General features: G+C 41.1%; 1 protein-coding gene across 1 annotated transcript in view; it reads right to left on the bottom strand.

The window, feature by feature from the left end:
* LOC308147342 (glucosidase 2 subunit beta-like) overlaps window positions 1-24,346 on the bottom strand; it is a 138,852-nt gene that overhangs the window by 83,691 nt on the left and 30,815 nt on the right. Inside the window, exon 9 of the mRNA XM_080519452.1 lies at window positions 11,438-11,524. Coding sequence (XP_080375578.1) covers window positions 11,438-11,524 — 87 coding nt within the window. The remainder of the gene's footprint in view (window positions 1-11,437; window positions 11,525-24,346) is intronic.

The raw sequence follows: 24,346 nt of genomic DNA, 5'->3' as shown, positions 1-24,346 counted from the left end.
TTCTGTAGCTGAGGAAGACTAAATATGACAAGATTCCCACATATGGGACAAAGGAAGCATGGGTCTGATTTGATGACTTGTCGCATGCTGCATGCTGTCACTGGAAACCAGACTGTAAACTCAACTGTGCGAGTGAGAGGCGTCGCCAAATGCAATGTGACTCACCACCTCTGAGGAGAACAAAAAAACCTTGCTGAAGATCGCGGTGACATCTCATGCAGTATTTGCGGTTCGGGATTATTTTTGACAGATTGGACTGAGCACAAATGTGAGAATTGTCACGCCAAAAAGAAGTTAAAAAAAACAAAACAACAACAACTCAACACCACAACCCTTAAAAGAATACCGAGTTTACAGAGTTTGACAAGCGTTTTAAAGAAGAACAAATTATTGGCATGCAGTGTTGGTGAGCTCAGGCGAGAGTGTTTTTGCCTGCTTTGAAAAGACAACTACAATAGCAATGCATCCCTTTATGAGGAATTGGGACCCAAACTAAATTATAAAAAGGCTTTAAAACTGTTAAAACAACTTAAATGTAAAAAATGGCTGCAAAGAAATGCTGAAAAAGATGCATGAAACCGCTAAACTCAGGTACGAAAACAGGTCAAACGTAATGAAAGGTTTACCATCCTGAATTGCAATCGAAACTTCATGAATGCAACATAAGATACAGCTTTTGAATGTCTTTAAAAACTACATATGGAACTTTATAAGATGCGGATAAGCTTCATTTTAATGTTTAAGCATGTATTGAGTCTCCTGTTAAACTTGAACTTGGTGGAAACTCACAAAAATGGCTCTTTTGGTTAAAAAGTTTGCAGATCCCTGGTTTATTTGTTAGAAACAGTACCAGCAGCAGTGTTCAACATATTCATGTTTTAAAATCTCACACCTCTACCTCTTCACCCACCAATACCAAACCAATTACAAGAGTTTAGACTTGAGTGGGTCTACCACGAACATCAATATAAAAGCAGAAATAAATTCAATCAACTCAAGGAAGCAGAAAAAATAAATCTAAATCAACTGTTTCCAGACTTCCCAAGAGGTGGTACCAAATCCATCGCTATCAACAGACTGTATGTGCCACTCTCCAAATGCATTATTCAACATATTCTTTATAGATTCATTGAAAACATCTCCTGGAAGTTGCTCAAAATGTGTTTGCTGTTGTTATTCAGTTGAATGAAAACATTATTTCTAGGTGGCAGTGTTTAAAACCATACCTACTTCTGCTGTATAACTGTTGTTTGAGGTCAGATAACTTCCCCAAAAAACATATTAGTATGACAACGTTGCAATTAAAACACATATTACAATCATACAAATAAGGAAATAGCCCCTGCTGCAAATATAAATAGTTGTTTCTTATCAATCCATTAGATATGTGGTGATAAGGTCACCTCTACCTACAATAATGTAAGTTATGAATATCGCTCCTGTCTTGTATTTAATTACCAATAGAAACTTACTTAAGTTTGGAAAACTAGCAAACTGTTTCGTCTGTGAACCCGTGGTGCCACATATGGCTCTTCAGCACCTCTGTAGTGGCATCGTGAAGCCTTCACAAAGCTGTGTGCACAGCAGACAATTTTTCAAAGGGACTCAAGCCGACAAAATGTGACACTTAATTAGATAGTTGGATCGTTCAACTGTTGAAATCCGCATCATTTGCCTGCCGTCTTTTGTTGCAGGTGATGAAAGTTACATTTCCAACAGCACCTTATAATGCTCACCCTGAATAAAAGGCAGTAATATGATTTTTTTTTAAAAGGGCTAAAACTCACTTAAACAGCAAAAAATAAAAGGTTTATGCGTCACTGACCCACAGCATCATGTAAAAATATAATGAAAAATGTCCCATACGTGGAACTTGCACTTAACCGTAATGGACTTCTGAGTTTTAACACTAGGTGAAGCCTAAAGAATTTAGCATCTCAACAAGGTTAACGATAAAAACAAATGTGGTTTCTGGTGAACAAAAATGTCGTGCGTAGACATACAAGGGAAAGGGTTTGCATAGGTTCCAGCGTATCGCTCATTTAAACATGTTTTAACCTGATTTCATTCATTTAAGGTTGACCTGTTTTTGTGAATTGGCTTTAGGTGTGATTGTGTGTCGAGGTTTGTCTCAGGGTTTACCCTGTGTGACCTCCTCCGGTGAACCCCGCATCAGCTGCGAACAGATGAAAGGATCAAACTGGTATAAAAGATAAATGAATGAAAGATTGTTCATACATGATATATATTGTAGGATAAGATTCATGCATTCCTGTTTAGGGGAGGAAAGGCATAATGGAAGGTAAGGAAACACCCAGCAATAGATCCGAGTATCCTCGATTGTTGTTCTGCACCAGCTATGTAATAGTGTCCAATTTTGGTCGACTACATTACAGGAGTGTTACAAATAGCTGAAGTCAATGTGACACTAGTCAATGCACCCCCGGCCACGATGGCCTCCACAAAACACGCCTCCTGCATGCATTGTGACACTCGGGAGAGGCAGAAATAATGGAGGCATCACTTCAAGCGAAGTCTTCTCCGTCTACCTATCTTTTCATGTGCACATCATCCTCCAGTTCTTGTTTGTGTCTGAGAACGAGACACTGGCAGAGTAAAGCCTTCAAGCAGCCAAATACGCCGCTCTCAGAAATCAGCCGGCACAAGAAAACAGAGGCTCACTCTTGAAAACTGTCTGCCTTTGAAGGATCTTTATTCGACATTCCCCGGCTGCCGGAGACGCGTGTTACCGCTTAGACATACAATGGGAGCACCGCGGGTATTTGTCCACCGAGAGCCAGGCCCGGTAAATGAAAAGGGGGGGGGCACACGTACCCAGGAAGTGACTAATTAATTGACAAGCAGATATTGCTGAATTTATAATCATCAAACAGACTTCATTTTGTTCCCCCACTACCATTCACGCCAGCCCATCTTCCCAGGCGACTTACTTAAGAGACTTATCTTATAAATACAGCCCTAATCAAAATAAATGACTAAAAGCTCTAAGGGAGTTGAAGGCTATACACATTTACATCAGAGGAACTGATGCAATTTAAACAGCCGCCTGTGCACCGCTGACTTAAGGTTCAAATCTGAGAGAATCCTACCTTATGTAATACTTCCAGTGCTTTTTGTGTTGTTGTCGAGTTTGGCAGACCTATATTCATGACAGCCAAGTAGGAGAGACACTGCCTCCTTCTCGGATGGTGTTATGTTGAATTCCCACAGCTGCATGCTCCGTTGGAGATGGTGTCACTTTTACAGGATTTTTCTTCATATTTAACGTGTCACATGGTTTTTGTCTGTTTGAGCGCACAGTGCGTGTGTGTTCATTGCCTCCGTGTATATCTGTGTGGTAAACCCATCTTGCCGCATTTGTTTACTGCTTAATATTCCTGCTCCTGTATTGCAGTGGGTAGATATTGTGAATAAAATGTACCAGTGACTGGTTTTAACTGCTAGAGGCTTATGGGGGTTCTGTTATAGCCGGTCAGTGATGTCTAGCTAAGAAGAAGGGAAGCGCGGTGATGGATGGATCGTCAAATTATATTTTACCGCCACAAAGCCCAATTCAACAGACTGCACTGACTGTGAAGCCGCAGCACGCAGTGTATAAAACCCCAACAGCTCTGCGTTAATTTAAGGAAAGCCGTTAGAGAAACTCAATAGACGAGCTTTAGCTGTACCCGAGTCAAATTCAGGCTTTATGTGGAGACTGCAGGGTTTATGGCACAACTCCTGTCTCTGCAGAGGGATCGAGTTTAATGGTAAATGTGGCAGCAGCAGTGTTTGCTGAGCCCTGCCTCGTGACACTGTTGCTAATGCAAACTGAACTCGACTGCGACATTTCTGGGAAGCCTCTGCTGAGTTTCACTTTTGCGCAGGAGTGCAGAGTGGAGGGTCGATACGGACCCTGCACAGACTGTCTGAGGAGTTCAGCATTCAGCTGACCCAAGGCTTCATACCTTCAAGGTAAAGAGAGGATGCTGTCTGATGCCTTCCAAAGCAAGTCCCTACAACTATTATCAAGAATGACAAAGAATTTCAAGAAGGAAACAAAATCGCCAAAACACTTGCTGTTGCAATGTAGACGCAACGCTGTTGTGAAGTGATCATTCTAAAACGGTGCGTTTTGCCTCGAAACGCTGTCGCATATATGGGGTCTAATAAACCTTCAAAACACTGAAAGCCAAACTGAAAGCAGGCTGGATGTTAAAGCAAAGCACAAACCAAAAAATATGCTATTGTTGAAATGTTGGAATAAATAAATAAAGGTAAACCAAATGGATTCAGTGCAGAAGTTGGTACAAAATACAACAATTCAGAGAGCCTTGCTTCACTTCTAAGAACAGTCAGTTTGGGGAAACACTCTTTTAATCAATGTTTTGAACAAAAGAAAAGTGAAACCACTTCAATCATCTGAAGGGGAACTTTTCCGTCCGGATTCCTGAGGTGTTCTCACATTCTTTTAACAAAAATATGGGTGAGCTACTGTTAAGATGTAAACATGGTGAATGCTTGTGAACACTGTTTCTGATATGTGTGTTGTTTCTACATTCTATCTTAAAAGCTGGTGAATGCAAACAAAATTCAACTAATAAACTTTCAAAACATTGTGACAAACAGTGTAAAGTGTTTTAAACAATTAAAAAAAAAAAAAAAAAGCCAAATAAGTGAAGCCAATTTTCCATTTAGATTAGAAACAATAAGTGTGGAGAAAAACAGTGATGATAAACTGTAGAGTGCTTTCCCATTGGATTTGTTTAACTTGGCCATGTCTGAGGATGTGATGCTGGCAGCATTTTAAGAGTAGATCAAGACAGCAGAGACAGTGTGCGGTGGTGTAAAGTGTGCATATGTGCGCCTGGGAGACGGCGTGTGTCCTCTGCGAGAGGTAAAATAATGACAGGCGAGAACGGATGGCTGGTGACGCGGTGACGAGGAAAGCTTCACATATTTAGGGCCTCAGGCTGGGCAGCTGTGCGAAAACTTCTTTACCCCCCCCCCCAATCCTTTTTCCCCTGGTTTCCTCCTCCATCTCCTCCCCCTCCCCAGCACCCCCCGCAACACTGTTCAAACAGAGGACAAAGAAGCCCTGAGTGGTTTTCTTTTTTCCGATCCCATACGTGGCTGCTGGCACTTTCCTCTTCTGAATCTGAAGCTGGCAACGAGAAGAGTGACTGAGTGAGTCATGGTGGTTTTAACGAGTCAATCTTTTGATTAATTTTAATGGCACTTCCTAACAAAATCCTCCACTAGGAGAAGATGTCCCTGTCTGATAATACATGTTATCATGTTTTATTTCTCGGGATGAGCTGAAATTATGTTTGATACAGAGAGAGATTACAATTGCAACTCCAGTGGCACATTTCAAACCTTTTTACTGCGTGAGTCACGTCTTCTGGAAAACCAGGTTTAGACTTTAAATGGCATAATAGGGTCAAAACGATGCATTTGTTGGTTTCTGAGAGAATCTCTGTGTTAGAGAGAGCAGCAGCAGCAGCAGCAGCAGCAGCAGCAGCAGCAGCAGCAGCTTGTTTTAACAGTACTTGACTTTGAAAATGGTAAGCAGTATTTTTCATGGACATATGGTATATTCATATTTCAGTTTGTTTGATGAAAACACACGCATTCTACAAAAAGGGAAAAGAACACACACAAGCACAATTATTTTTTCATACATCAATGGCACCCTTTGCTACATTCTGGGACCCCAGTTCAGACAAGAGATGGAGCCAATTAAGGTGTCTTCATTTAGATAAAAAAAGCGGCACTCCGCCACGTGTGTGTGTGTGCGCGCGCGCCTATTTGGGTGGCTATCAGCTGTGAGAAAAATGGCAGCTTGCGTGACGCCGTAACACTTTCAGGTCATGCCAGTTGGCTTCAGACGACGTGCCACAGCGGTGGGATCCAGACCGAGCAGGAGCAAGAAAGTAGAGGAGCGGAAGAGGAGAGCATGGCAGGCAAAGGACGACCACTTCAACATCAAACGAACGTTGTCACAACAGAGCAAGAGAGCCACCCCTTGCAACTCTGACACCACTCAGCTGCTTGTCACACTGAGCAACGCAAGGCGGAAACCTACTCTAAGTCAAGCAAGCGCCATGTTTATTAAATAGGAGACAGAGAGAGAGAGAGAGAGAGAGAGAAAGAGAGAGAGAAAGAGAAAGAGAGCGAGAGAGGCGGCTACAAAGTGAGCATACTGTAGGGTTGTCAAATCTACGTAAATGGCATGGAAAAGCAGCATTTTCTCATCTATCCATGAAATTGAATGTTGGGGAGGGAAATGAAGTGTGTCCTCCACTGACAGTAAAGGCATCCATTGAAGCTTGCTCTTGAGAGATTTCACGCTGAGAGGTTGGCACAAGAGTTTGAGCAGCACTGAAAGGATCAACACAAGTGATTATTTGCTCGCATTATTGCAAAATGTATGGTTTCAATTCCCACACCGGTGTTGTGCATGAGTGAAAGGGGTGCCTGAGGTCAAGTTAAAAAAAGGCAAATCTTTTCAAGGAGACAATTTATCCACCTTCTGAAACCTTTTCATCTAAATTAATGTTGCAGGCAGCTGATTTAGGGACACTCTGGACAGCTCGCCAGTCTACAATAACCATACACACAAACATTCACAAGACTTTTCCTCAATAATCTTGTATTATTATTGAGAGTAAAAAACTTTCTTTGAAAAGTTTTTCAATTTATGTAAACATCAAAGTTGGCAAAACGGCAAGAAGTAAAGTTTCTGTATGCTCTTTAAAGTGGGTAATCACATCATTTAGTGCTATAAATGCTGCAGTCTGTGAAAAAGCAGATTTGCACCCATATGTTGGCATTTTAACTAACAGTATCAGATGGATCAGCAGAAGTTCTGCAGTCGTACTAAAATTTAAAGAAGCAGCGGATTGATCAGCAGCCAGACTCTCGGGCCGGAGGAGCTGTTGTCTGTGACAGAAGGAAAACGGGAGGGGAAAAGGAGTAGGAGTGTCAGGAGGACAGACCAAAAAGAAAGGCTGTCTCCAAGCAGACGGCGTCGGCGTGTGGGCCTGTCAGTCGTCATCGCGTGCCACTCTGCCTGCGCGGCACACTGAAAGTGAGGCAATATACCCCATGAAATATTCACTAAAGTTGTCGTTGCCTAAAAAGGGAGAGGGGGAGGAGAAAAAATGTGCTGCGATAGATAAATGAAGAGTCCCCCGAATGCTCTTGATGTCGGGTTTGCTTCGGCCTTTTTACAAGAGGGTGCGACAGGGAAACCAGCATTCATTAAATGTTCACACAAATGTACCCCTTAGAGCGCATCAGGCTCCACCACCAGAGCCCCCATTCCCAAAAATACCCCTCTAATTCTGCTGCACTCTGAAGCACGCTTTTTGGCTACTGCCGATTCCCAATTTTGCGAAAACGCTTCTCTAGTTTCATTGTCGATTTTCAATGGGAATGTAGCTTAGTGTCAAAACACTTAGTTAGTTGCTGTTATTGTGGGGTAAATTACAGACCGCGCATTCAAGGCTTTCAACCGGGGTTGCACTTTAACATTTAAACTCAACAACTGGGTATTTACTGCCATTGTAACCAAAGAAATCTATTTGCAAATATCACCAACCTTTGACAAAGCATGCGACAATCTTTCAGCACTTTCTCCCGACGTGAAAACAAAACGCAGAAATGTGGCTCATGGGAAAGTTCAAAGCAGAGAAAAGTTGACGTGTGAGGTTTGGGTGAGACGCATAAACACGTATATGATCACATGTGTCCAGTAACTAAGGCCAGCAGCAGCAGCAATCTGGCAACCCGTCTGACGAGGCAAGGAAGGGCAGGTTCAACTCATAATAAAATTAGGGGGGAAAAAGGACAGAATAATTAGCTCCTAATTGGGTGGCATAAGTGATTCGGTGATTCATTAGCCACGTTTGCTTTCGACACGGAAATCGCTGTCATGGCCACTGTATTCGTGACGGCTATGGTTGCCAGGATATGCATTATGTGGAGGACGAAAACACGGTGTGGAGTGTGGAATGAAAACACGCCATTAAGCTGCTACAGCCACTGCGCAAGGCTCCAGCGTAACACAATTACACCCAGTCCCTTTGTGTCTGCATGAAAAGGTCACCTCTGTCACCAGCCTCATCGTAGCACATTCTCTCACGCACTGATCAGGACTTCTGATTGAGGAATAGAAAAGAATCAATGGTGCTGCATATAATTGAGCAGAATGTATGCCTTCAAGATCTGACAAAGATATTTGATTAGACACTACAGAGCGAGAAACCAAAAGGTATGGAAAATCAAAAGCTCAGTTCACAACCTTTTGACATGTCATACTGGTGAAATGCAAAGCTTCAACAAGCTTGTCTCTAATTTTATTTGTATATTATGATGAATGTATCAACTTAAAAACCTAAGAGACCAGCAAAGCTTGCATGGGTATAATGACAGAAGAAAACAGCAACATGTGGCTAATACAGTAATGGGAATGTTTCTTTCTGTGTCCATGACACATTCATAATGCATCTTGACAAATTCTTGGGTAAAATGCGGAAAAAAAATATTTGTGGTCACTCACAAACTCAGGAGGGAGCATGACAATTCTGTATCGGTACAATGACAGTTTGAAGGATGTACTCAATGCTTTCAGTACTTATTTGCGCCATGTCCATAAATAAATAACATAATAACCACAACAGGACTAAAACTCTATCTTCTCAGCCCTTTGTTCAGTTAAAAGAAACACTTGTCACTTGTAATCTCTCGAGGTTCAGTGAAAATTAACACCTGCAAACCCTCAAGGGTAATTATGGGACACTTGTGTTGACCAACGCCTGAAAACCAAGATGAAGTTAAATAAAAAGAAAATTCAATGCATTTCAAAGGCAAAACACCTTTGTTTTGTTTTGTTTCTTCTATTTCACTCCTGTCCCTTTTATTTTATTTTATTTCTGGCGTGTTAAGCCTTTTCTTGTTATTCCAATATTGTGGGATTTCAAACTGCAGTGTGTTTTTTGGACGGAGAAAAGACAAGCGCCCACTTTTGTGAGAGCTAATGGACGATCCAAATAAGGACTGAAGGAAAATAAAGGCTCAAAGCTGCCTTACCGCAAGTCTTCAAGGGCAATCACACGTTGTGCAAATATTTCCAAGCAATTTAGATTGCCTGGTACTTCTACAACGCAAAACTGATCTCTGTTTCATCCAACATATCAATCACAAGCAAGGCTCACGCCGAACTGAACTAAGAAAATATAGAGAGACGGATGCTTTGTCAGATTTTTTATGGGGTTGTTTATTGAGTGAGCAGCAGAATCTATCTGCAGTACAACTGCTTCCGCGGGATGGTAATTTAAAAGTCAGTCTTGGCAATTCTGATGGACATCAAATATCAGACCAGTGCTATGACTGCCGACAATGACGGTGCAGATGAAAGCGCTCCATTTGGAGTTCATATGTATTTCATTGGTGTTTTCGTGAAAAGACGCGGAGGGAGACAGGACTTTGCCTTATAATTCACATTCTATGATGGAGCAACACCGAGATAAGCCAGGCGGATGGTGAAATCTAATCTGAACCCCAATGTTTTTTGTCTATGGAAATGACTAGCTTCTTATCGGCAGAGTGGGTTATTCGAGCAGATTCTCGCTGTGGCTTAGTGAAGGGACTCAATCACTGCTGCCCAGCGATAGGCCTCACTTTCGTCCTCCCCCCCCGCTCTCATCTTTTTATCTGGAGGAGCGGAAATGAAAGGATGGTATCGGGTGCTCTCCACATCCTCAGTTCAGGAGATGGACGGGCGCGGACATTTTCTTTTAGGCCGTGGCTGTCAGATGAAAACGTGCAGTTCATAAAGCGGGCGCTCGGAGAAATACGCCAGCAATTTAGCGACCCGAGCGAACACGGACTGGCGAAAAGACGAAAACAGCTAAAGTATCATGAAGTAATTTGTGTGGTGACGGCGACATTTACAACTGTGAAGTAATCAAGCCTTTGCACACTCCAGTTAAAGGAACACAGTTTTTCTTCATTTTCAGCTTATCTCGGTTTTCTCTTGTCTCGACATTGTTCCTGGAGGATAGCACACGGAGTTAGTGGAGATACCAATTACTAGTATGGAATCCTCTGCAGCTTTTGTTCAGTATTTTGTATAGACACGTTAAATGCAGGGGTGTCAACTAAAGTTTTGTTCAGAAGCCACATGCTGCCCAATTTCATCATGAGAGGACCGGACCAGTAAAATAGTACCATAGTCACCTTATATTTAAACTTTAAACTTTTTCGTTGTTGTGGCGCAGACTATACATGATGAAAATGTCTATATTTTCATACTTTGTTTGACACCCCCCGGTTTATTGTATGAAATGAAAGGAATGTGGCACAGATGGGAAGGTTTATTCAATCTTACAGTGAAAATATTTTTGAGAAAAGCAATTCAATTAATTAAAGGGTTTTGAGCTATTAAATGTTGCAAATGTCAGTGATTTACTCCATGATGTTAAAATGTGAAATTCGAAGATAACATTACAATCTAACGATATAATGCCACAGAAAGACAGAAATTCACTGAGTGACAGACATAAGTACTGATATCATCTCAAAGACATTTTTGGATTTTCTGCTCATGCAGCGACCAAAGTCAGCTGATTATCCAACACCTCAGTCAGTTCAGTCTCGCATACATGTTCACACCACAAGGTGGCACACCGAGTTACTTGAATAGGCAGCAGAGGAATAGTAAACAACTAAACAATAGCCCCCACTCGTGACTCAACATAAAAACTACATTTTATTTTTAGCATTTCTGTTGTTGCAGAGTACAGACAGCTATTTCAAAACATTTCATGTAAACACAATAACAAAAAACTAAATTATGCATTTTCGCTTGAAACATCCTGTAAAAAGGGTTTTATAGGTATAGAGTGTTCTCCATTGACAAAAAAAAAAAGACACTTTTTAATCAGAACCATCAATAACGTCTGCAGCAACAATGTTTCTTCTGTTGGATCAGACGACATGAAACAGCCTCAGTGCGCCAAGACACTGTAACTAGCGCACAGTTTTTTGTTTTTTTGTTTTATTCTGGACCACTTTTGATAAATACTGCACATCGCAGATGTTGAGCATCCGACGAGAGCTGCCATTTTGGACTGTTCTGACCCAATCATCGAAGGATCCCCATTTGATGATGATTAAACTCAGATTCTTGGGCTTTTAGGATAAAATGTTCACTTCTACTTCGATATCCCACCCGCTAACAGGTAGAATGATAAAGACATAATCAGTCTTCAAACTATAGCTGATGGTGTAGCTATGGCTCATGTTAAAGTAGAAATAATCAATCAAACATTGAATAGCAGATGGAAAGGAAGACTAGACAACATATAAATGGAACAAAGAAAAACAAGAAAACCTGGTGGGCGGTGGAATAAAGAATGATGTAGCTCACCTTGACGCTGTCTCCTCTCGTCAGGATGTCCCAGAGTGTGTGTCGAAACTTGGTGAGATCCATTTGATGGCCTTCGCCCAACAAACCCTGGGGGTAAGAGGAGGGTCATTAAAGCAAACCTTTCATCGAAGAGTGGCGGAATCAACTCAAACCATGAATTGGTTTAACTGTGAAACAGAAGACAAAGACATTGAATGTGTACATCTAGAAAATTAATCAAATATGTACTCAAAAATAGCCGCCTTCTTTTCTTCACAGGCACTCGCCATATGCGACTTTTCCTTTTATTGTAAATTCTTAATACGACCTAATACATAGAGAGTACCACAAATGTGCACATCTCCTCAAAAGCATGTATACATCCTGACACATATCTTAGGAGGCACACAAGCTTGTAATCTTACATCTCGTGCAGAGTGCCTGCCGGCCCCACAGGTATGGGCTTATAGAAAGTGCATTACATAACTGATAATAAACTGCACATCATCCATCCCCCATTCAGCTCACCTCCCAATAATCTCCGCTGCCATATCTGCTTATCTATTCAAGTCACCCCCTCATTAAATCAGCTTTTACAGGCAAATGGAAGAAGTTTACTGCCTATAGAAGTCAAATACCATTCATCATGAGGAAGGCTGTGGTTAAACAGATATATGCTGCATGTTTTAATTCACTCTGGGACAAAACGCATCACTCCTCCTATCTCAATAAACATAGGCTCCTGCAGAAAAAAATCTTTTAAAATGAAAGCGGAAAAAATTGACAAGCGAATTAATCTGCTGCCTTTTCGCCAGCTGAAATGGAAGTCAGTGAGGCGGTGCGTACCGGTGGATGCCCATCAGTCACAGGACCTTGTGCAAGGCCCGAAAAAGCCGAGTGTGATGCTGCTGCACGTTGGGAGGTAAAGGATGGTGACAGAGGGGTGGAAGTTGGTTCAGCTTTCAGTGTTTATTCATCTGAAACAGTGTCCCCTGGAAGCCATTTTGGCAGCGATGTATCACAGCAGGCGCTGACCTTTAGATACCATGCACAATTAAGCTAAGCTAATAAACACAACTGTGGATCTGGACACGGGGACCGGAAGGCAGGTGCTGTGAATCACCGCCGACGTGAATGGCACAAAGTTCTTTTGTGCTCAGGCAGCCTTTTCAAAGCAAAACTGCAAAGTGTTTGCGGAAAAGTAAATGAGCTGCGTGTGAGTTTTGTCGAGGTTGAAGTTCACAGCTTGTTTTGGAGGACTCTGTCTACTTTTTGACACTGATGATGCACACACACACACACACACACACACACACACACACACACACACACACACACACACACACACACACACACACACACACACACACACACACACACACACACACACACACACACACACACACACACACACACACACACACACAGTTTCTTAAAGCTACATCACAGGACTTTTGCATACACCTCACCATCCTTCGCATCCAAGCGAAATGACTTGACGCTAATTCAACCTACAATGGCCAGATAAAAGTCAGAATTCTTACTAACCATTCAGATCAGGTTTAATGCTGACTTGAGCTACTTCACCAGAGTTTCAATGTTTAAAACTAATTATTTACCCTTTTATAATCACTTCAGAGGCGCTTATAGCAGAGTGCCACACTGTTTTGATAAATATGCCTAATCATGGAGAGAGCTATGCACTGCTGGTTTAGAGTAATAAGATGTAATTATAATAAATGTCATTTAGGTCAGTGACTATCACTAAATGAGGTAACAATATGGTAACTGAGCCTGTGGCTCCCTGATGAGATGAGCATTTTATAATATTACAACCTTATCTAATGACAGCCATATGTTTATTGCCCATCTCTAGATCACAATATTGGTAATTTTTTGATTTATTATGCAGGCCAACCAGGCAAGGACAAGAAGAACATGCAAACTCTCACACATGAAGGGAAAAAAATAAACACGTTCCGGGATTAACCCAAATGTATTCTCACTATGAGGAAAGAGTGACATTCACTACACCACCAAATTTTTAAGTTAATCCGTTAAAAAAAAGCCTTTAAAGAATGTATTTTTATTCGGTCCAGAAAACAAGTGATGACAAATAAACGGATGTCAACATACAGTACTAAAAAAGTAGCTGATGTTCCTCCTTTTACTACTTCAGTCTGAAGCCCCGAGTGAAAACGCATCGTTTCTGCATTTTCGCTTCAGAAAGGTTTTGCGTTTACACGGCAATGTTTTGAACCATGTAGTTAGCATACCAGGCCACAAGCAGGCACTGTTGGTTGCACTATTACAGAGAACAATATGCTATGAACATTAACGGTGAGGACACAGACATTCCTATGAACAGAAGAGAAAGTTGGATTGCTATTACCCGAGACTCTCACGTCTAAAACTACCAAGTCCCAGAAGAATATGGACTGGGAGTCATGACACTCAACTCTCGCGTGCACAGAAGAAATATTTATGACAAACCGAGGTGCGTATGTGCAGCAGCAGCATTTTCAAAAAGTTTCGCGTTCCACCACTGAGACAGTCGGACCGCTTTCCCACGTTTCCAAGGTGACAGCACTTTCATCACCAAAACCTGAAAAACTAAAACTAAAACTAAAAAAAATTCCCCATTAAAAATGAGATGAAGGAGTGGAAAATGACATTGGATAGTCAAGCCAACTTTCATCTCTTTTTTTTTTTTTTTTTTTTTTTTTTTAAAAGGACGATAAATAAAAAAAAAAAAATATCCCTCTTATGAGGATGAATCAACCATCTGTCTTCAGAGCATTAATTCCTCCCATCACACCAACATCTGGCACCATCATCAGCAGTAGGTTCCCACAGTCACAGTTAGTTTCCATGCATATGCTTACAATATAATTACAGTAGCAGAGTTAGCTCACAGAAACGCTGCTGAATCAAAGTATAACCATCTAAGAAAACTGCCCATAAAAATATTGGTGGTTCAATCATGGCTGATTAAAGATACTTGACATTTGAGAAGCTACACTTTAACATGAATAGACAGCAACATCATTACGTAAACCCTTTAATAACTTTGACACGTACAGATCTTTACAATAAATTAAACATGGCTTGATAGTTAGAACACATGTATATGTTGTGCCTTACAAGCCCATTAGGTAACAACGGTAAGTATACCTTTAAGTAGAAGAACCAGTATTACACATTTTCAAGTATATTTTATATATATGCTCAACAAGAACCCAACCTGATTGAACACTTGTGATGCATTTAGCATTAGCACTGTTAGATGAAGTAATCTAAGATATGAAAATGACAATAATTTGTGTGAACAATGATTTTTATAGAAACTTGCAGACAGCGTTGTGCTTACAGCTCAAACAGAAATGCATTGCTGTTGCTGTGTGACTCATCGTTTCATCAACTCTCTACAGGTGAAGGTTACAAAATTAGCATGATAAGCCACGATAGCCACATTACTGAGAAACAGAGCACAATGAAATAAACAAAAAGCCTTCTTGAAAGACTTTCCTTTTTATTCTCCCCCACAGAAGTCATGTCATGAAATTTGTCATCTGGCAGACCTGCTATGTTTACCTGGCAAACTATTTCTGAACTGTAATTTGTTTCCCACATATTCACCTCGTTATGTGAAAATTCACCAACCGTTCCGAGCGCCACACTTTATGTAGTCAAAGTAACCCAAGGGCTGTTTAAACAGTATGCAAAGATATAACCTTTCAAGACAGAAAATATCAAATAACATGGTTACATACTGTGCTATGTTATTTGATCGATCCAGCGAGTCCCAGAGGCACGGTTCTACAAATACCACTTATATCTACCTGGCAAGAGAATATTGGGTTTCTAGTCAGAGTTATGAAATGTATCACCTTGCAAATATGTGGAAACAGCACAAACAAAAAGATGAGACATCTATTACCATGAGCCCACACAACTGAAAATATTACGACTCCCACACAATATTAGCACATCAGGCATGTGTGTGCATACTGGATGTACCACACATGCAGTCGCGCATGTGATATGGCTGCAGCCGCCGATGCCGGTTCACTTCATCGGAGTGTCTCCGTCACTTAATTTGGCCTCTTATCCTCTGGCTTTTATCGGAGTAAGCAGTGGCAAACACAGAGGTACGGCATGTTGTTCAGATAGAAAAGTACCCGCTACGGATCTCCTTTCAGGCCCTTTGACAGAGGAGGACAGAAACATCGACCAACATAATAGAAGTCAGAGGTAGATTTCCCAAGGTATCAAGAACACTGGTCATCTCAGCTGATACTGAAGGGTAACGGTACATACATTCCCCCCCCAGAGTCCCCTGGTCCAATTCCAAGCTCAGGCTGGTATTTTCAGCTATGACCATAATGGAACAAGCCAGGCTGGAAGCTCAAGTTTAATTTGGTGATCAGAGATTATTCAGGCAAACCTTGAGTGATTGCCTGGCGCCGCTCTGTGAAATTACGGTATTATTCTACCCCAGTAGAGGAGATTTCAAATCGAGGCTGTAGAGAAAGTTATTGCATCACCTTCTGAGAAATAGCCAGAGTTACGAGGGGGGGTAAGGCAAAATGTGCCACAAATATGAATAGAGAAATGTTACTGTATGATTCTCTCTCCTCAAGAAAGACAAGGGACAAAAGAGTGAATGACAAGAGAAAGAAAAATCAACAACTTATTAAAGATGTATCTAGAGCAAGGGAGCTTTTACAAACTAAATGCATGTTTACAGTAATTGTGACTTAAGCATCAATTGATACAGCTGAAGATGATAAGCCATATAATAATCGTGCAATGTACCAGGCTGATTAGCCCACCTGAGGCAAGGCAATTATGCAAAGGATAATCAAACTTAATACCCTAATGATTTTTTTTTTTTTTAACCCAACATAACTTGGATCTGCTGAGCCGTAACCTTTATATAGAAATACTGAGAAGGAAATAGAGTTTTTTTTCCATTACTCATTCACTCCAGGAGTGCCAAACATAAGGCCCGTGGGCCAAAACCGGCCCCCCAAGAGGATCCAATGTGGCCCACCAAACGTAGTAAATTGTGATCACATTTTTTAAACAAATGTCTTTAGAGGACACAACTCAACACAGACTATTGCAAGCAAGCTCGCATTAGCCTCAAAGCCATGCTGTCAGAGTGAGTTTATAAAAACATATACAACGCAACAGTTTTGGGGATATTTCACTTTCTTTTGCACCAGACGCTATCATTAAAATTGGCATCATGTTGACATTGTTGAGATAATTTGTGGAATGAGCGGGTCAATATGTGGATTGCACACATTAAAAAAAGATACAATTATGTATGCGAGGACTATATCATGTGTGGACTTAAGTTATATAGAATTGGATAATCAGCTTTTTTTAGCGAGCAAACTATGAATTCACAGGTATTAAAGTCCAACTATCTTGCTGCAATAGTAAAAAAAAAATTAATAAATCATTAAGGAATACCATTTTCTAGTGTGGATGCACAAGTGCCTTCAGGTAACGAGATGTCAAATTTGCTTCAGATATGTTCCATTTTCCCAGTGAAATTGCTGCTTTCTTGTTGACTTGAGGATTGAAATTCCAATTGTAAAATAATGTCATTTCCTAGGAAAATAATGACATTTGAGCTTTCAGTTGAAGTCAAGAAAATAGTAATGAAAAGTTCTTCCCGTGCTATCGGTTTCTGAGAACCAACATTACGCCACATTTTTACATTTTAGTCAAAAGAACAGCTCGGCTGCAGACACACAGGCAACAGTGTCACAGACCTAAACTTAGAAATCATTGAAATGGGAGAAAAACATCCATGTGCTGAGAAAAAAAAAAAAGAAGCATGCACACAGACATCATTACAAGAAACCGCGGTTTTATCGAGGCTGACCCGAGTTGCCCTTCATCCAAAATGAGGCAAGTCTTTAATTACTTCCGCAATTCAAAATCAGAACAGAATCCCATAGTATTAGAAAACTGGAAAGCAGCAAAAGTTTACATACTTTCCTCTGACCCTCAGGTTAGAACTTCCAAAGTTCTCGTGAACGCACCATTAGTATTCAACACAGACTCTTAAGAAAATAAATGTTCAAACTTAAAGGCTACAGGAAAGTATGTTCCATAAATCACCGTGGTCCCTCTAGGTGATGGCATTTATTCACTTGTTCTCAGATCACCTGTGTCCAGAATCAACAGTAGGCACATTTTAAGTAAAGCTGGATCTGAAGCTTTAATGATGTAAAAATGAGAGGAACATCAGGTGTTGTTACTTGTTTTTGTTGTTTTTTTTTAATATCGCTAATGAACGCAGCCGCTTTACTTAAGATAAAAAGCAAGAAGACAGGCAGATGGATCGATATATAGCATCACATCAGTCTATATTTTCCTCTGTATCTGGGCCCGGGGAACATTTCATAAAGGCCATAGGGTCGGCTTATCACGGAGCTAAATGCCAATGTAATTATTAGTGTCTGGAGATAGTGGAAAGGGAAGCACATCCTGCGGCAGTACACCATATTTAATTAATAAATGTCACTCTGTAGAGGGACTGAGGGGAGAGTGTAGGGGGGAAATAAGAAAGCAGCAGAGAAGAAGGGAGTCAGAGTGACAACAATACTGTTCCTGACTTAAGTGCACAGGAACATAGCCACCTCCGGTACATGCAGAAATGCACTCTATGGCAAAAACACCGGAGACTGAGATTATACAAGCATGAGAACATGAGTCTGGGCTGGTTCTTTGTTTAACCCTTTGTTAAATGTAAAAAAAAAAAAAAAAAAAAAAAAAAAGAATGTACAATGGGCACAAGGAAAAACTGAATATATATATTGGCGGAGAGCCTGATTTGAAAAGTTTTAAGCGTCACGCATATAATGTGATGTTCTAAAGTTAAGGAAAAATTATAAAGCTACACAAGACTGAAATAAGAACAGAAATATAAAAAGGTTTTCAGCAATATATATTGATGTACAAAATAATTATAGGACTTACAACCAGATATTTATCTGGCTGCTTGGGGAGCAGGTTTTCAAATAAAGTGGAAAATTCCCACTACAGTTAAAGAGCACAATAAAGAACATTGTTGACTTAGGACTACTAATTTCTTGACACTCTTGGGACAAGATATTGCCAAGTCACAGCAACAAACCAGCGTAATATCGAGTTAGCCAGCAATGCTGTGCCATGTTCTTATTAAGACGCGAGATATGATTCTTGTTAACATGTTCACATGGATTATATGTCGAATTCAGTCAAAGATCCGGATGAATTATTGTTGGTTTTTTTTTATTTAGTTATTTATTTAATGTGACAGTGATATCTACAGAAAAGTTAAACTCATCTTGATATTCAATTATTAATGACAATTTTGAAAGATAGTTTAAATGCGAATACAGATTGGATAATACTCCACACTTGTTCTATGTGCAAGCCAATAGCTTGAATTAATATTCAACCAACGTTAATGTCTTTTAGCATACCGGTGTGTCCTTGTTGGCTAAACCTAACCATGAGAGTCAAACCTTCCTTTTGCTCTGCTTTTTGAAAGCCACCACAACCTCCTCCCATCGCTTAACACATATATATGTAAATGTCCTACTGTGAAAGAAGTTGTTGCCAGGGAACATAATTCAGGCAGCGGTTACTTTTTCTCACCACATTGTCACTTGGAAAAGGTATTATTAGTATTTCTAGGAGACAGGGCTGAATTAGTTATTATCTACACTTAATTCTCAGGAGAAAAAGAGAGAAATTTTTTCCAATTATGGAATTCTGCTCGTCGCTCACTGTCGCGCGCACGCCGAGATTGACAGTTTCATTAATTAGCTAGTTGGACTTAAAAGAATAGTGATGGGCTGTGTGTGGAATGCTACGGGAGTATGCTGCCATTTAGCTTTGTTTTCATCGGGAGAACAGAAATAAAAGGTGCATTTATATGCAGCGCACATTTCAGCCGAGCTTTAAAAACAACCGACTTTAGTAAACAAGAAGTCGTACAGGAATGCGTTTGTGTAATATCGCCCACTGTAAATCCCACACCATTATAGCCATGTTTAGAGATACATTGGCAAGATTTATGCATTTATATTTGACTTAACTTGAGCATTTTATCAGATGAAAAAGGTGACACGTCTATATTGTGTGCTGACATTTATCCCCGAGTGCAGATTACTGCTGGCCTCAGCTCCAGTGCTGCTTAGAGGTATCCCATAATCAATCTGGTTGATCTGCAACCCCAAACTGCTTGCCATCTCATCACTGCAATAGGAAGTCAACTAATAAACATGATTGTTTGTTGTAAGCTAAATCCGATTCACAGGTGACCGAGTCTAACGCTCGCGTGGCTGAGGTTTTGCTCACTTTCTGAGTTATGGATCCTTCAACCTCTTGTGAGACAAGCAAAGCTCGATGAAGGCTTTCAAATTGCAATACCAAAATTTTAAAAACGCTAATTTTCTCAAAGATGCGCGCGAGTGTGATTAATTCCTCTTTTTTTTTTTTTCATTTGCTCAACCACGACTAAACACTTTGAGCGATTTTGCTAGTTTAAAGTTAGTTCGAACTTAAGAGTCGCACTTTGTGACCCTCAGATTGAAATGCGGATTCACTTTACTTCCCACTGATGTCTCGCGGTCTGTCAGCACAACTTTGCTGAAAGAGAAAAGAAAGGAGCACACTCGTGCCACTACTGTTCAGCACCAGAAATGTGAGTCCTGTCTTTACTTTGGTGAAGGTCGCTGGGGTCAGGTGTCCTGTCTCTTTGCTTCGCATGCTGTCAGGGAATATGCACACAACAGGCAGGTTGTCACACAGGACACAAGCTCCCACGATGCCCCTGTACTTCTGTTTCGCTCCTTGCCCCCCTCAATCACAACCCCATCCCACCCCCTACCCCCCCTCCCCATCCTATCTTGGAGTGCTACTTGAGTCGTGGCTACACCTGGGACCCTCTAGCCTCGCTGTCATTGGATCAGCTGCAGACTCCAACCCCATATCCCCTTGTCTTTTGTTCTCTGCCCACATATTAACGCTGAACTGCCTGGAGAACAAAACTGGGAGTTGAGACAGATCTGAAAAAGAAAATAGATCAAGGTCCTGAAAAGCTGCAAAAAAAAAAAAACCTCTAAATGTTTCTTATGCAACAATTTCTATCCCTCTCACACATTTCTCATGAAGGCGACACTCCTCGGCACACAGAAGTGGGTATTCTTGTTTGGAAACAATAGCAGGCGTGCTTCTGAGGCAACTGTTAAGCTATTGCAAAGCAGATGCTTTTTTCTCTCGCCAATCAATTTAACACCTACACCTCCCCTCTCCTCCTTCATGCCGGCTTTGGCTCATCAGTTTTAAATGGCACAAGGCAGTCTCACATTGTTCTTTTGACTTACTCAGAGGACAAAAAACGTCTCTGCTGCTGGAACAGGCCGATCAAGACTTAATCACCGATAGGTTAGGTCAGCACGGATGAGAATATAAAACACTGCAAGGCAACATATTGTACAAAAAAATAAAAAGAAATGTGCAGCGCATCCACACTGCTTGGTTTCTCATACTTCTGTAGAGGCAATTATATTTCTGAGAGTCTGTAAAAACAGGATGAAGATTTGGAAACAATTTTTTTTTCCCCCCTGCCTTTCTGAATCTTGTGCGAGACAGAATTGCAAAGGAAAAAGCCATCTGTGTCTGACTCTTATCCCTGGCTTCTCCAGAGCCTGGATGAGCCTGAGCCAGCAAATGTCAGTCGGATAAAGACCAAGCCTGACAGACAGACACAGGAGTTTTGTCATTCCGTGTGTCATCCCTTTGCTAGCAAGCCCAATCTTTGCCGGTCTCAAAAGCCCCGAGATGATGGGGAAAAGCAGCATTCTCAGGGTGAACGTCAGGTTGTGTAACTCCTCCAAGTGCCACAATAGCTGAAACGTTGGAGGACGCGCACTGTTCTGGTGCCCCCGCGGCCTTTGAGAGCTTTCATTATGGTCTCATGTGCTGTGCAGCAGGGTCACCATGGAAACACAAAACACATCAACAATTTCCCCACAAAGGATATGAGGTTGTTGAGGAGGATGTTCTTCCAGGAGCCGGTGGTCTGTCAAGGGTCAGGGGATATTTGATGTGACTTGATGCTTAAGAAAAAAAAAAAAAACACTGACTTGTGCACCAATGCACTTTATGTTTTATCATAAGATTTGTGATCTGAGGGACAACAGGACATTAACATGAGCCTGGTAAGTGACTCGGAGTTTGAAGAGGAACTACAATGCATTCGGAAATTCTGTTAAACAAGTTAATGGATCCAAACTAAATGTAATCAAAACTTCAAATAAGAAGAGGGGCGAGTTTAGAAAAATGAACAGATCTTGCTGGATTAAACTTCTGTTACTTCTGATTAGTTTATACGGATGTGGATTTCCTATAAATGTGCATAATTTGTTACGTTCAATACGCAGCTTTTAAGCTTTATCGAATTTGGTGCTCGGAGACAATTGTTTAAAATGATTTATGTGAAAGTTAAGTTTATTAAGATTTGCCTTGGCTGCTGCAGAACAGTTTGCCAAAGTCGCACTGCCAGACGCTCTGCAGCCTGAATCCTGAAGTCCAGCAGGCACAGCAACCAAAGTTTGAACAATAAGTACTTGAATTAATGTAAAATTCTACTTGAAGTGATACAGGTTATATTTTATCAAATGAAATAATGACAATACAATAGATTAACCCTTGAAACATGTACATTAAATTACTTTTATTGCAAAGCTGACATTTATTCCACAATAATAAGAGGTTGAAAGTCTAGTCTGAGTGATCTGGGACTGATTTAAGAATCTGTCTGTATGTTGGATGTGTCCACCAGTGTTTGGCTTAATTGTAATATTTTTGTAATTCAGTCATCCAAAGCCTTGAAAGATAATAATAAAAAAAATATTAGGGGTCAGAAAAAAGATTGCGAACCTCTAAACGCTGTTGTTAGTTAATCTGACCACTGACTGCGATTGAGCGCCAATCATTCATCCACAAGTTTGTGCTGTGGGAACCAACAAACCAAACAAAAGCCTTGGAGAGAAAAGAGTCTCATCACATGTTTCACCGACCTGCAGTAGTAGCTATTATCTGCTGTGTCCATGGAAAAAGGTTTCAAAGGCGTGAAATCTTAACACGTTCCAGCCTCTCAAAGCCATTTCTTAGCACGTTTCTCGCATCTTGCAAAGTACATTTTCACAATACACACCATCTTTATATTAATAATGACGTTGTGATACCAGGCTTCATCAGGTTATATTAGATCCCTTGCTTCTTCTTTTCAGGCTCCGTGCTCGTTTCCAGTTTAATTTTGTCTACAGATTCCCCCTCATGCGCCTTGGCCGCCACATCCTCGTGTTCACCTGGTGTGTTGATTGAAGCGCCCGGCCCTCATTATTTAAATCTGCGTGTTTTTATTCACCTTGCTTTACAGATTTAAATGACATGTTGCGTAGCGCCGGGTCTCCAGCCTTCCAGCTACTCTTCATGCCTGTAGTCTGTTTTCAGCTGTTTTAATGGCTCCTTTTCTTTCGCTCTTTGCCAGAGGATTCCCAGTTGCGTCTCAATGGGATTTTTGGAATAAAAACTTTTTTTAAACTGGCTTGTTACTGAAAAAAGTCCCTCTAAATAAGATCTATCTGCAGTTTATCGACCCCATAACATCCAACCCAGCTATATTACAGAAAGAACCGTGGATGCTAAATAAGCTGAATTCAACGGAACTGAAAAAAAAAAAAAATACAGTTTAAAATGTTTCTTAAAAGTTACAGGGATACTAAGGCGCCTTTATGCTTGGGCGACAAGTTAAAAGATCACTGATCAATGCGTTCACCTGGGAAAGCGCGCCCCCGAGGGAACAGATGTCTATTCTCCGAGGACGTTGCTCATCACGCCGCGCTCGCCCCGTTCTCAGGAGCTGCAGTTACACAGTTGCAACATCAATAGTATTTGTCAAGGGGTTAAGGCTGATAAGAATACAAATGATTGCCTTGAGCTTGCTTTAAGGCTGTTTTGTCAGTGTAGCTTGTAAGACAGATTTTTCAACGACGGAGTCAAAGTGTTACAAAAACACACTCTGGTTTTTAATGTTTTTGTGTAGATGCCACGTTCGTTTTGTGGTTCATTGTTTGTTTTTGTTTTTTTCCTCATTTGGTGGCAAAAACTTGCTCCAAATAGGAGGCTGAAACAAATCTGGAGGATAAACAGATGGACATAGGTGTACGGATAATAACATCTCTTGATACGTATAAGACACATCTGTCAAGACTTGTTGGAGCGGCGCAAAATGATGCCTCTTCACGTTGCTGCTTCTCTCGCGCGCCTTTGACCTCCCACTGGTTCCATTACCTGTACCACCTGCGCGACCTTGAGCGCATCCAATCTTGGCGGTTACATAACAAAAGACGAGTGAGGGGAAGATTAGAAGTGCAGAGGAAGAGGGCAAGGCAAAAGATTGAGACGTGTCAGGTGTGCAAGCTGAAACGACCCACAAAAAAAAAAAAAAAAAAAAGCCATCTCTTCCAAATCCTTTCCCCTCCCTGCTCCAAAAGCCCCCTCGCTGTCCTCCTATCTCGAAAGAACATGACACATTACAGCGTTGTTTTAGTGGGCAACTTTTCTCTACCTCAGCTCTACAAACCACACATCACTCCACCTCTGGTTTCAGCCTGTCATTTCGCATTATATAACTTGAAAGCACTCCAGCTGGGAAGCAGAAACGTGACGCGTGTGATGGGAGGTGATGAACGGTACTGAGGGGAGGGGAGGAAGGGGCACACCAGCCCCATTTTCCACCCGCCGAGCTATAGCTTCATATACCCAGCAGGCTTTTAACACAAGACTATAATCTTGTCGGAATACAGGAAGCGAAAACACTAAATCTGCCTGTGATTGCCAGTGTTTACT

Source organism: Blennius ocellaris (assembly GCF_963422515.1).
Source record: "Blennius ocellaris genome assembly, chromosome: 23".
In the NCBI taxonomy this organism is placed as follows: domain Eukaryota; kingdom Metazoa; phylum Chordata; class Actinopteri; order Blenniiformes; family Blenniidae; genus Blennius; species Blennius ocellaris.
This window is presented reverse-complemented; position numbering and strand designations above follow the sequence as displayed.